The sequence below is a fragment of the Chenopodium album genome, chromosome 17, assembly GCF_948465745.1.
Source record: "Chenopodium album chromosome 17, dcCheAlbu1.1, whole genome shotgun sequence".
NCBI classification, from domain to species: Eukaryota; Viridiplantae; Streptophyta; class Magnoliopsida; order Caryophyllales; family Amaranthaceae; genus Chenopodium; species Chenopodium album.
In genome coordinates this window covers 35,899,949-35,914,399 of record NC_137850.1, presented here as the reverse complement: position 1 = coordinate 35,914,399, position 14,451 = coordinate 35,899,949, and the positions used below count along the sequence as shown (strand labels likewise).

The window sequence follows — 14,451 nt, the reverse complement described above, 5'->3', positions numbered from 1 at the left end:
AACATTGAATTCAGATACATAATACATAAAATCTAAAGTCAAGAAAACTTAAACAAGTCCTAGATTTAATTTCCAGTAATATCACAATCGCTACTATTACTAGCCAAACAAACTTAAATGACAGCAAAATTTCAACAAACAAAAACTCCAGTAAGATGGCATTCCTATTGACAAGAAGCAATAAGAAAATTGTTTACTAAATAACACAATTGGCTCAATTGACATTATGTCTGTCCAGTACAAGCAAGCATCCAATACTAGTATCCTACAGAATTAAATTAGTAAGATTGGCAGTCCTAAACTTCCTGCTAAACCGTTGGTCTAAAATACAAAACGCTACAAAGTTTAATATCCAACTAAAGCTTAAGATCAAATGAAAAAGAAACAGAATTACATAATTCTTTCAAAACCCTTTAAACCCGAAACACCTCTTTCCAAGAACCAGCAACCTGCAACCTGCAACCTGCAACCTACAACCTGCAACCTGCAAACGCAACCCTCCAATATTTCCAAAAATAGATCACCTGTACACAAAATTCCACCATAAACTCAGGTTAAAAAGATGCTTGTTCCTGAAGCAGGAAAAACTGCACCTGCAAAACTCATAAACGTAAGATCTTGACCGAGGATATATTATTGAGGAGGATAAAACCTAAAAAACAACCATGTGAGAAACTTTGCTGTCACTACTCTGGAAGTGCTGTGGCTTATTCCTGACTGTATCAAATAAGGGTTTTTCTTTTTAAAAACCAGACTAAACAGAATTATGTCCATGGACCATTTTAAGACAACAAAATCATACAGCAAAAAAGCATTATAGAACATTAAGTAACAATGAAGAGTTTTTTAATCTACAATATTTTGTAACTGAATGACACAGCAGGATGTCAAAATGTCAAACAAAGATTTAACCAATGTATAAGTTACAATGAAATATGACTATTAGGAGATATTGGAGAGCAAGGTTAAGCCTGCACATCCTACCACAGAAAGAAACATACACAAAGAAAGATGCAAACATAAAATTTTAAGATAAGTTTGATTAGAGGGCAAGATAAAAAGTTAAAAATAAGACACAATGAAATTTTTGCAAAAAAATCTTTTGATAGAGAAGAGAATGGTATGATACTAAACACGAAATTAGGAAGATGAATCTAAATCAGAGTTCTATCCATATAATTTTGCCTTTAAAAGAAGTCACAGAACAAACAATTAATATGCATGCAACACTAGACAAAATTAACAGCTCTGTCGGAATAAAAATATGATGAATTCAAGATTGAAAAAGGGAACTTAGAGAAGAAAACATTTTGAACACAACATGCATCATGCAATATGAAAGAAGTTTGTTAATAAAAAGGAGAAAACACATCACATTCCATATGTGACCTAAGTGTGAACCTGCACACCTGCACATTGGAAAATGGGCTGTAAGAAAAATTTAATTAAACTTTTGGACTAAGCCATTGTGAGTAATCTTTAACAAGCCACACCATGAATAAATAAAAAGTAAGAAACGAACCATGTCCAAGTTAATCAATATCCCTCCTGATGAGTTTGTTGTACTGGCTGCTGGAATCCATAGTTTTCTTCACCATTGCATGCACCTTCATTGTAATAGACATCATTACTGTTGCCAGCATCAGTCTGCATCTTAGCAGCCTCTTCCTTTTCCCTATTCCATTGCTCAATTTTTGCTCGCCTCTCTTCACTACCTTCCCTGCTAGGGCTTCTTCTGTCCCTCTTACTAGCAGGACTTCTGCTTCTTCCCCGCCTGTGATCAGGGCTAGTGCTTCTATGCCTCCTGCTTCTACTTTCATAATAGCTATCCCTATCATCATGTCTTTTGCTGCTATGACTACGCCCATGGTGTCGGTCATCATAGTCATAGCTTCTGCGTCTGTATGGACTTCTACTACGGCTTCTGCTTCTGCTATGTCTTCTTCTATACCTCCCAAACAATTGACGTCTCAACTCCCTGACCATACACATTCAAAAGTTAACACAGGCTCCAGCAATACATACAGCTGAAAGAATATCAACAAGACACCATTGAACTTACCTGCTGATCCTCTTCAGATGCATAAAGTTACAATATCCACCTCGATTGCAATTATTTTCTTCATATTGCCTGCAAGTTGCTTCGCGAAAATCTGTGACTGGAGAGAAGTCTACGATAATAGGACGACCTACAAAGCACATTGCAGATCAACTGCATTAATATCATATGATTCATTATCTATATAAAACCCAGAAAAGGCTTCCAAAGCAAGATTCTAACAAGGCTTAAAAGTAAAAATAGTATAATACCAGCATAGAATCTCCCAGTTAAATTACGATGTGCATTAGCAGCTTCTTCTTCTTCCCTGTACTGAACATAAACATTGCCCACCTGACAAAGGTTGGATGAAACAGCACAACTAAGATTTTGGCTGCACATTTCAAAATTATGGCTAGACGAAATGTAAATGTGATAAACATACTTACCATATGGTCAGCCAGATTGTCACAGATATTTAGAGACTCAATTTCTCCATATTTGTTTAATTCCTCAAATAGATCTTCATAAAAATCCTAGGAGTTCATACCAAAATAAAAATAATCAGGGCCAAGAGACAAAATGTTATCCAACTTAATTATTTGCTTGTAGAAGAATTACAAGTGCTAAATTCCAGTCCAAAGTATTTATCACATTAAACTTAGACACTACAAAACAATATGATTCTTGAATAATTTAATTTAGAATACCCATTAAAGTATCTATACTATCAAGACAGTGAGTTATTGACTACCTAAAAAAGTTGCAAGTAAACAACAAGGTCCATAACACACAAGCATACAACTAACATCATGTCCTCGAAAAAATAATACATTTCCTTTTTCCCTATGATCATCCTCCTGGTGCAAAATTCCAGTAGTCTTAGCAGCAATGTAACTACATCAACTGAACAAGCACCCAATCACAATTTCCCTCAATCCCCGAAAAACAACGATCTTTCTCGTTACCAACGCCAAGTAAGTTTCTTGAATGACAATATTAAAACCTCCACAATCCTCTTATACAAGCAATCAAGCACACAACACAACAGGTTATCGCTAAGAAATCAGCTCACCATAACTTTAATTTATCATAATTTCCCAAAAGAAAACCCAACATTACAAATTAATACAATCAAATAACTAATCTGCAAGCAAAATTAGACTGCTTTCACGATCTAATTTATTTTCTAACACGAAAGAGAACCGATTAATCAATCAATAATAAATAGTGAGAACCGCATAGTTTTAGATTTAGATTATCCAAAACCAGAAACAAATTATCAAACAACCACAAAAATTTGAGGAAATTTTATAACTTAAGATTAACACAATCAATTAATCAACCGTAAAACTTAAGGAAACTTAAAATTTTTAATAAACACAGCCGAAAACAATCAATTATCAGCTGCAAAACTTTAATAAACGCATGATTTTAGATTATCACGAAGCGAAGTAGCAAAAGAAATCAATAAATCAAATGCAAAACTTTCAAAATTCATAAATTTAGATTGATACAAACAGAAAACAAACAAATAATCAACTGCGAAAATTTTGAAATCATTCTGAAGCAGAATCAATTAATCAGCTGCAAACTTTAATCCAAAATTAATACGTAATTTAAGATTTACACGAACCAAAAACAATCAATCAAAAAAAATATTAAAATCAAACTAAAAAATTACCTCAAAATGTTCCTGAATTTTGCGAGGATCAATAGGATTACCCTGAGCATCAACACCAGGAGTAATCATATCAGGACGTTGATACATATTAGACAACAAAAGCGTAGGACTAATACTAGGCTTAGTATGAAGCCTTGAACATCGATCGCCATGTCTGCATGCTCCGATCTTAAAGTAGAAAGGACAATTAACTCTATCTTTTTCAGTACCAAAAATGGAGGCCAAGTTTTTCGCCATTGTTGATTGATTCAAGCTTTTTTCTGAGTTTTCTCTCTGAGAATTGAGATCGATCTAGGGTTTCTTCTTGTTTTTGTCACTGTTTGTGTAGAAGATTGAAGAACACGAGATTGAGGGATATAATTAGTTCTATGGTTTCTGGATAGTTCTATAATTTTGTTTTACGACAAAGTATTTGTTTATATATTTTGATTGTGAAAAAGTAAACATATTAGCTGGTTTGCCCGAGTGGTTAAGGGGGCAGACTTAAGATCTGCTGCACATAAGTGCGCGTGGGTTCGAACCCCACAGCCAGCATTTAGCACTATTTTTTGTTTTATACTAGTTTAACTTATTAGCCTAACAAAGAGGTGAAATATTATTTATTTGGGTAGTAAGAAAATTACTAACATAAAATGTATTTAAAAAAATATTTAATATAAAATATAAAATTAAATGTATATTATATAAATAATATAAAATATATCATTTAATATAAAATATATTATAAAAATAATATAATAGAGAAAATAGACTAAATATTTCTCAATATACCTACTCTGGTGGCCGGCGTACCATGAGTTAGAATTATATAAAGCAAATTTTCCAAAATATAATGGTTTCTAATTTTTTTTAAACACTCTTCATTACGATATTTACTACTTCTGTTTTCCATCTCCTTCTAATCCTTCTCCTCCCCCTTCTTATAATTCTCCTCCACCCCATCATCAGCCTTCGATATCTTGGCGCTATAATGATCTAAGGGGCTATGCAAAACCATAACATGGAACAAGGTCCCAACACCCGGACAAAGATTCTCTTTGCATGGTGGATGACATATGAATAGCACCGGTCACTTTAAGTTAAAATGCACTCAGGACCCTAAAATATATATTGCCTCTGTTTCTTATTTCGTGCAACAAAAAAATATTTTTGCCTCCGTTTTCTTATTTCGTGCAAGAAAAAAATATTTTTGCCTCCGTTTCTTATTTTGTGCAAGAAAAAAAAAAATTATGTCTCCAAGAAAAGAATAAACCCTATACCCTAAAGAAAACTATATTTGAATATGCAATAAAAACAAACATGTAAAAAAGTATTTTACGTAACAATTTGCAATGGGGGATTTTGTATGGTAGTTGACGTAGGAGCATCTATCACATTTAACAATTAAAGCAAGAATCTTCCTAAAATACTTATGATTTTGTGAAGCATAAATTTTAAGTGAGGGAGAAAAACTGGAAAAGAGTGTAATTGAGGGAGGACTATTTTTTTTTTTTTTTTTTTTTTTTTTTTTTTGTGGTGTAGAGAGAGGACTAGAATATAATTTTGTGAAACATAAATGTTCAAAGTTAAGGAGGGAAAGAATGTGATTGAGGTTAAGAGAACTGAAATCACAAATTTTTAAAAAAAGCCGGTGTTCATTAATTTAATGAATGGCGAAATTTTCGGGCAAGCAATGTAGTGGGTATGCACGTGCGGTGTAATGATTGCTAAAATTGAATAAAGAAATAAAAGTTTCTCTCTCCTCGTTTTTCTCTTGCTTTCTCTCTCCTCGTTTTTCTCTCTCTAAAACCAGTTAACTTGCGATTGCGATCGTTTTCTCTGTCCTCCATTGTTGCTTTTCGAGCTTTTTCTCTCTTTTCTTTCACTTGTGAAGTTGTTTATCGCTTAATTCTGGTTAGTTTACTTATTTTTTTGAGATTTTTGTTAGTTTAAATTGTTTTGGTTCTTCGATTTTTAGGTTTTTTTATTTTGATTTTGTTTTCGTTTTTTGTAGTGTTAGTTTCAGCAATGGTGAAGAAGAAGATTACAAAGAAGGCTGTAGATGCTGAAGAAGGTGTGTTTATTTAAATTTTTCATCATTTTTTCGAATTTTCAATTGAATTTTCGCTTATATATGTCGAATTAGTAGTGTATGTTATTTTTTATTGTTTTCTGTTGATTTATTATGCATATTATGATAATTGAATTTCAATTTTGAAGTTATTATGTTTAATTTTGCTTTATTTTATTGTTCATTGTGATAATTGGTTCAAAATTTGATATATATGTGTTGTGGTGTTGTTACATGTTAAACAAATTTTGCATGTTTGTTTTTAGAAGTTTTATTCATTATTCTTCAAATTTTGATGTTAGGTTTTAGTTAGATTATGAGAATAGTATGCATATCTGCATTGTGTTTGTGTATATGTGTTTGAGTACCAGTAATATGTGCATTGTGCATTGTGCATTGTGTGTGAGTAATATATACATATGTTATTTATATGCATGACAAATGTTATTTTATGCTTTGAAAAGGGTCACTTTATGCTGTGAAAAGGGTCACTTTATTCTGTCAAAAGGGTCACGTTTGTATTTAAAAGGGTTACTTGTTGTAATTTAAAGGGTGACTTTATGCAGTGAAAAGGGTCACTTTATATAGTTAAAAGGGTCACTTTATGCTTGTTAAAGGGTTACTTTTTAGTTAAAAGGATTACTTGTTGTATTTTAAGGGTGACTTTATGCAGTAAAAAGGGTCACTTTATTCTTTTAAAAGGGTCACTTTTTGCATTTAAAAGGATTTTTATGCATATATTCTAAATTTTCCCATGAGTAATTTGTGAATTTGTAATTTATGGTTATCCTCTGTATTAATTAGATATAGGTGGTTCAATAGGTGGATATCGTTATAAATTGCCTTCAAGGGGAAAAGGAATGGGTAAAGAGCCTGCTAAAAAGAACAAGACAGCTCCTGAGAAGGACAAACCAGAGTCTAAAACTGTGAAGGCTAAAACTGTTCCTAAGGAGGCCAAAGCAGAGCCTCAGAAGGTTAAAGCAGCTCCTAAGAAGTCTAAAATTGTATCTAAGAAGGCCAAAGCAGATGCTGAATTGCAAGTAGTTTCTGATTCTGATTCTGATACTGTTGTGTAAGTATAAATGTTTTTTGTTTTGTATTTTTTAATCATATATATCATGATTCTGATTCTGATATTGTTTTACTTATATTATTATTATTTAGGGAAAAAAGACCCTTGATTGCAAGGTGCAGACCACACACATTGGAATTAATGATGAGTACTTTTAGTCCTAATCAACAAAAAGCTGTTGAAGAAATAGGTTTTGGTGGTTTATTACATCTGAAATTGAAAACTTTGAATCGTCAAATGCTACATTGGCTGGTTGAACACTTTAATGGTGGTAGCTGCATGTTCACTATTGCTGCTGGTAAAGAGTTTGTAGTTACTAAAAATGATATATGTGATGTCTTTGGCTTGCCTATGAGTGAGATTGTTGTTCCTGAACTTCAGAAGACTCCTGAAGAAGGTAGTGTAGATAAACGTATCATTCAGTCATGGAGACTTGATTATGGTCTTACTGAGAAGCAACCTCTGCATTTGTCAAAAGTGGAGTCTAGGATGGTTGATTTGGATGATGGTTGACTTGATTATGCCTTGTATTAGGAATCACCTGCATTGAAAATAAAGGGGTCACTTTATGCTGTTAAAAGGGTTACTTTATGCACTAAAAAGGATAACTTTATGCAGATAAAAGGGTAACTTTTATGTGAAAAGAAAAACTTTATTGTCAGATCTCAAATCTGTAAGATGTCAATATAAATCTTTTACCTCCAGAATTGCATTTGCCATTGCTTGGTCCTGGTCAGTGAATATTGAAGTTGGTTTTCTATCCTCCATAGCTTTGAAGAAGGTTTGTAATAACCACACAAATGAATCTGTTGTTTCATCCCCAATAAAAGCACATGCAAACATACAATTATGCCAGTGATTATTTATGCCAACAAATGGAGCACATATAAGATTATATCTGTTGGTTCTGTATGTTGTATCAAAGACAAGAACATCTCCATATATCCTATAGTCTTCTAGCATTATTGAATCTCTCCAAAAGATATTGCAAATTCTTTCTTCTTTGTCAAACTTCACTCTAAAAAAGAAGTTTGGATCCTCTGATTGTTCTTGACTTAAAATGTTCACTAAAGTTTGAGCATCTCCAGCCTCAATTTGTTCCATTCTTAACCTTGAGCAGAAATTCAGGTGATCTACAACACTATGGCCTACATTCTGTTCTCCTCCAGCCTCTGTAGCCATGTAATAGTAAGTGTCCATTGTAGTTAAACCTGAAGATTTCATTGTTTTGATTGCTTCAGCTTTTTCCTCTGTCATTTTTCTTTCAGAACGATGCAAATAATGCCACTGTGGCTTTGTTAGCTCGTGGTTATGCTGAATAACATGAGACACCACCTCAAACTGTCCTTCTTTATTCACTTTTGCTCTTATGCATGCCTTGCAATTTGATCTTGTAATGGCTACTTGTCTTGGCTTTCTTGCTTTTACATTTACATCCTCTTCATCAACCATTTCAACTAACTTTGTTTTCTTCTGACCTGAATGTCTCTTTCCCTCAGCAGAACACACATAGTTTTTCTCAGTTACTATTTTTGTGTGTTGTTTGAATCTAGTTGTATGTTTTCTTATTGAAAATCCCAATATAGCAGCATGTTTTTCATACAATTCCAAAATTTCTTCAAAAGTCTCTCTTACCACACCAACAAATGATCCTCTAAGATCTAAACCAGAAGCATCAATTGGATTTGTATCTGTTATTTAATACAAACAAATCAGATAATAACCACAGCCAGCATAAAAAAAGGGAAACATTCGTGTGAAAATAGGGTAACTTTTATGCATGAAAAAGGTAACATTTAGGCATTCAAAGGGTTACTTTTTGCATACAATTTGAATTTTCAGCATACAATCTGAGTGTAACATTTGTGCATAAATAGGGTCACTTTTAAGCATGAAAAGGGTAACATTTAGACATTCAAAGGGTTACTTTTTGCATACAATCTGAATTTTCAGCATACAACATGAGTGTAACATTTGTGCATAAATAGGGTCACTTTTAAGCATGAAAAGGGTAACATTTAGGCAATCAAAGGGTTACTTTTTGCATGCAATCTCAAAAGTTCTGCATTCTATCTGAGGGTAACATTTAGGCATAAATAGGGTCACGTTTATGCATAAAAAGGGTAACAATTATGTATTCAAAGGGTTCTTTTTTGCATACAATCTCAAAAATTTATAGAAATTACCTTCAGTTGCATTTATTTTGGTTGTTTGTTCTGAATTTGAATCAATTGATTTATCAGGAACCACTTGATTTTCAGCATTGTGTATTACGTCTTCTGCATTATCAATTGCTTCATTTGCATTATCAATTGCTTCATCTGCATTGTCTGGATGGTTGAATATTGGTACGAATTCATCTCCAAAACAATAAGTTTCTTCTTCTTCTATAATCGATCGATTTAAATCGATTTCAAATTCAGTCTCAACTTGCCTCTGTTTTTGTAGCAATTCGTGAATGAGATTGCTGCATTTTGTTGTATCGAAAGTCGAATTCTCCATTGATGATCGATTTCTGCAATTTGTAAGTTTTCTCAATTATTTTCTCCTCAATTGATGATCGAATTCTTCTATTTGTGCGTTTTCTCACCTTTTTTCTCCTTGATTGATGATCGATTTCTGCAATTTTTGCGTTTTCTAACCTTTTTTCTCCTCGATTGATGATCGTTTTTTGCAATTTTTGCGATTTCTCACTTTCTCTCTCCTCAATGGATGATCGAGAGCTGCGTTTTCTCACTTTCTCTCTCCTCCATTGTTCTGCGTTTTTTTGATTTTTAGGTATAAAATTCCTCGATTTTAAATTCCGCGATTTAAAAAAAAAAAAAACAATAAATAAGTTGCACGTGAGAAAAACCCGATGTACAGTAAAAATACTGTACACCGGGTACATGCAAATGGAATTGAACTGAAATATGATTTAATTTGGTGAAACATAAATGTTAAAAGTTAGGGTCTTAGGAAGGGAAAGAATGTGTAGTGGTATTATTGTTAAGTGTTAACAAGAATATGTATTCTCTTCTTGAAGTATAAAATCAGCAACAACTAATGAATTGTTTGTTAAATAAAGCAAAAATTGTGCTTGCTCTAAAAATTGACTGTTCCACAATATGAAGAGATAATCAACAAGAACTTTCATTTGATATAAAGTTAAGCGGTCGATATACTCGAGTTCCTTTAGATTTATATTACAAATCTATAAACCTATACTAAAAGCAAATAAGTAATGACACTTGTCACTACTTTATGAAAAATTTTCCCGCCTTTTTGTTTTTTTTCCTTTTTTCTTCTCCTATCTTTTATTTAAGGAAATTAAAGGAAACAATTGGAAGGTGGAACATATTAAGTTAATAACATATTATATATAAGTAATATAATAAGTCAACCATAAGATTCACAAATCTGTACAAAATATCAAATATTTTAAAGTTAAATTAAAGCTTGACAACAATTGTGTTATACTAAACGTTTTGCATACTAAATCAATACTAGCTATATATAACTTCGTCTTTACATATAAAATAATTAATAGTTTCATAGATCAAATCAGAAGAAGAAAAAAAAAGAGAGGCTTTGGATATAGCTAGATATAGGGCTAATAATTTAAGATGATAAAAAAAACCAAAGGGAATGAATTGAAAGAGACACAATGTGAATGATCCAATAAAGTCCAAAATGTCGCATGTTTGAACTTATTTATTTAAATATGTCTTAAACTGAGTAAGTTTACATATTGAACTATTGCTTTACTTTTTTTTTTTTTTTGAATTTTATTTGTTACATATAATTAATTTAAAATGATTTTTTTTTTAAATTTATAGCCGTGCATGGCACGGGACTTAAAACTAGTTACAACTAAATATAAAGCAATACTTGTTTTGTAGCACAGTCGTGACACCATAATTTTTTTACTTGCTAAAAACACAAAAAGAAAAAAAAATCTACATTATTTTCATTCTCTTCATTACGATACTTCCTACTTCTGCTTCTCCACCACCATCTCTTTTTAATCTTCCTCCTCCCCCATCATCAGACTTCGCTATCTTGGCGCTACAATGGTCGGCCCAAGGGGTTATGCAGAGCTACAATATCTTTGCATGGTGGATGACTTGTGAATAACATTCATCACTCTAAGTTAAGATGCACCTATGGACCTTACAATGCAAGTGCATTACAGGCAGTATGATACTCGTATTATTTATACAAATTGTTACAATTTTAATTATTATTTATACTCGTATTATTTCTTCTAAATAATATAAATTGTTACAATTTTAGTTACTTACACCTCATGTAATATACTTTTTTTTGCAAATGATATAGTCATATATTGGCTAGGTTTTCAACAAAGTAACATCAATTTGTGGAGACATGAGTGGAGAAAACATGGCCATATAGTGACATGCTGTGAAAGTTTGTTCAAGCTTTAATGGAGATTCAATGGAGAATAAAGGAATGCTTCTAGATGTCACGAAGAAGGAAAAAACTTATGTGGACTTAGTTCACAATAAAAGTATTGTGGATTTGAGGTACATACGCGCGCAACTGACATTATATTGAATATAGTGACCCCAATTTTAACATAGTGATTTATAGATCTTTATTAAAAAGTGTGTGACGTTTGATATTATTGTGAACCTGAAATACACACGTCTCATACCCTCAGCCGACGTTCATATTGCCTAGTATATTAAACTTTCATTAAAAAAGTTTTGTCTCTTATGACCTTTATTTATAATAACAAAATGACTTTTATTTTAACGTACTAACCTTTAATTTGACATAGTAACCTTTTTATATTTAATAGACTAAGGTGGCTAACGCGCTCGATGCGCGTGCCATAGTTAGTCATGTCCGAAAAGCTTTTTCACTTGTTGGTTATACTAATAAGAAAAGCTATATAAACAAATATTATAGGGTATAAATATCCGCACACTATTCTAAATAGTATTAAAAAAAAACATTAATGAATAAAAAAAAGAAAAAAAAAGCCAATTATTATTGATGAAGGTAAAATAAAAGCTTGTACATATTAATAAGGTTAAACATGTAAATGCACATTTTGAAGGATATAATTGACATCACACTATTCATAGGAGTAATTTTAACCTTACCTCCGTTTTTTTTAGTTGACACGTATTTCTTTTTAAGATGTTTTTTTTAGTTGATACGTTTCCTTCTTGGGTATGTTTTTTACCTTGTTTTTTAGTGTACCCGACTTGCTTTATCATTTTCTCCCCCTTCCTTAATATGTGTGCCTAAATTGAACGCGTCAACTAAATGAAAACGGAGAAAGTACTTTATAGGTAGGAAAATTAACATCAATGAATGGAAAAAACAAGAAGCCAATTAACATATTGATGAAGGTAAAATAAAAGCGGGAAATTCTCAATGGTAGCCCCTTACTTTTGCTTATTCTCAATGGCAGCCAATTTTTTTTTGCATTTTCAATGGTAGCCTTCAACTTTTAAAAAGTTGCAACCGTAACCTTATTAAGTCTAAACCGTCAAATATCCGTTAACTTTAAATTTTGTCAACATCTTCTCTCTCTTAACCAATTTCTCTCCCCTTCCCTTCACTCATCTTCCATGGCAGCCACCTCCAACCCCAAAACCCTCCACCCGCAATAACCTCCACTCTAACAACCACTACATCTCCATCCCCCCTTCCATTGCAACAACCAACCCCTCTCTATCTCCCCTCCACTTAACCATAGCAACCTCCCACAGACCCACGAAATTGGCCACCAACAACCCCAAAACCCACCACAAAATCAGCCATCCACCCCACCCACGAAAACACCCCATGGAATCGCTGCCCAACAAAAACCCCACCCAAGAAACCCGCAACTCACAAAATTACCACCTACACCTACCAAAACCCCTCCAAAAACGAAATACCCTTGCGAAAACCCCACCCACCTCAACCCATGAAAATCTTAATTGACCACCCATATGCACGAAAAGCCCATCCACGAAAATGAAGAACCCTAAAATTGATTGAAAATAAAAAGGGGGAGTATGGAGAAATGAAAAGCAGTTGATGGACATTTACAAATTTATCAAATAATGGTGAAGGTGGAGAGCTAAATCTATGGAGTTTGGAGGTTGAAGGGAAAGGTGAAATAAGGAGGATGGAGGTATTTGGGGGGTATTCTCTCTTTATATATATATTTTATAATTATTGGAATTCGTAGACCGTAGTTAGATTTAACGGAAAATCATCATTAAGGTTACGGTTGTAAAAATGTGAAAGTTTAGGGCTACCAATGAGAATTGGAAAAAAAATTGGCTATCATTGAGAAAAAGCAAAAAGAGAGGGCTACCATTGAGAATTTCCCAATAAAAGCTTGTACATATTAATATGGTTAAACATGTAAATGCTCATTTTGAAGGGTATAATTGGCAACACACTATTCATAAGAGTAATCTCATACTTTTTAGAAGGTAGGGATATAACGACTTTAGTGTCTCCGGTATTAATGGTCCACGATAAATTAATGTAAATCAAATCTATTTAGAGTTTGTATATGAAGAATGGAGGAAGAACAGGGGAGAAAATTGCAATGCCACCCCCCAACTAAATAAGTTAAATTACTATTATATCTGTAACAACCCCGATTTACTAGCTAATAATAAATAATAAATAAAGGAAAAATAAACAACCTTTAAATAAAATCGCAGAAGCATAAACTTAAATCGGAGGTATTACTGCCACATTTGACAACCTGTCAAGTGCTAAGGCTTACAAAATCTCAATAATTACAACTCAATAAAACTAATAAATGCAACTGTACAAAACTCGAGCTCCTTTAGTTATGATCACTTGTTTAACCTGCTTAAACAAAGTTGACTACTCACCCATTAAGGACAAGTTTCAAAATAGATCGTCGTAGGGCCACCATAAGAAAAAGACATGGCCGCAAACACAAATAGCACAACAAAACAACACACACGCAAACCAGCAAAAAGCTGAGTAATCACCACATATCAGAATACAATGAATAATAGAATATTTATATAATTAGATCACTTAAACAATGTAGTTGGAAATTACATTACACATATACACCTCAAAGGTTAAAAACTTTGTACTATATCAAACCTAGAATAATAATACAATCCTTCACTCAATTAACTCATAACCAATAAGTGTGCCATGCCTTTTGTTCTATACCTAGCCTTGGACATGAGTAATTCGAATAAATAAACCAACAAGTATAAAAACTTGAATACTCTCAATAACCAGAAAACACCTTGAACCAGACCACATACGAGCCAAATACCATTGTAGGGGACCATAGAAAAATATAAATAAAGATCGTACCTTATTCTTAACTCATGATTATCATCCTCTTACCAACATGCCAAGCATTAAGGTATATAATGTCGAGCCTCAAACTAAGAACAAAATAATAATTCTCAACCTTTTGATCTCATACTTGATTAAATAATCATTTACAAGCTAATATTTAGTATCTCAACAATGACACATGTTCCCAAATAACACAACAATTCGATTCATAAAACGTCTCAACCCTTATAGGAAAATAATTCTAATACCCAAATATAATCAAATCTCACAACCCAAAAATAATACTCTGCATTAAT

The 14,451-nt window shown here is 32.7% G+C and overlaps 1 protein-coding gene and 1 non-coding gene across 4 annotated transcripts; one reads left to right on the top strand and one right to left on the bottom strand.

Annotated features, from left to right (window-relative positions):
• Positions 1–181: 181 nt before the first annotated feature.
• On the bottom strand, positions 182–4,058 carry LOC145589616 (splicing factor U2af small subunit B-like). 3 transcript variants are annotated; one of them, XM_081646271.1, is made up of 6 exons: positions 3,723–4,058; positions 2,488–2,574; positions 2,311–2,392; positions 2,063–2,189; positions 1,523–1,978; positions 182–593 (listed from the first exon to the last, which is right to left on the bottom strand). In XM_081646271.1, the coding sequence occupies exons 1-5, from the start codon at positions 3,957–3,959 to the stop codon at positions 1,537–1,539; spliced, it is 975 nt and encodes a 324-aa protein (XP_081502397.1). In that variant the 5' UTR covers positions 3,960–4,058; the 3' UTR covers positions 182–593; positions 1,523–1,536. The 3 variants fall into 3 exon arrangements, with proteins under 3 accessions (XP_081502397.1, XP_081502396.1, XP_081502398.1); XM_081646270.1 differs by having other exon boundaries at positions 182–524; XM_081646272.1 differs by lacking the exon at positions 182–593 and adding an exon at positions 601–1,409.
• A 115-nt stretch (positions 4,059–4,173) lies between these two features.
• TRNAL-UAA (transfer RNA leucine (anticodon UAA)) lies at positions 4,174–4,256 on the top strand. The gene has a single exon. It is a non-coding gene; the product is annotated as a tRNA-Leu (tRNA).
• The last annotated feature ends 10,195 nt before the right edge of the window (positions 4,257–14,451 follow it).

Coding starts and splice junctions, on each gene's coding strand:
- LOC145589616 (XM_081646271.1), bottom strand. CDS start 3,959: ATGGCGAAAAACTTGGCCTCCATTTTTGGTACTGAAAAAGATAGAGTT. Junction 2,575..3,722: donor AAATTCAGGAACATTTTGAG/GTAATTTTTTAG, acceptor ATGAACTCCTAG/GATTTTTATGAAGATCTATT. Junction 2,190..2,310: donor AACTGGGAGATTCTATGCTG/GTATTATACTAT, acceptor TGTGCTTTGTAG/GTCGTCCTATTATCGTAGAC.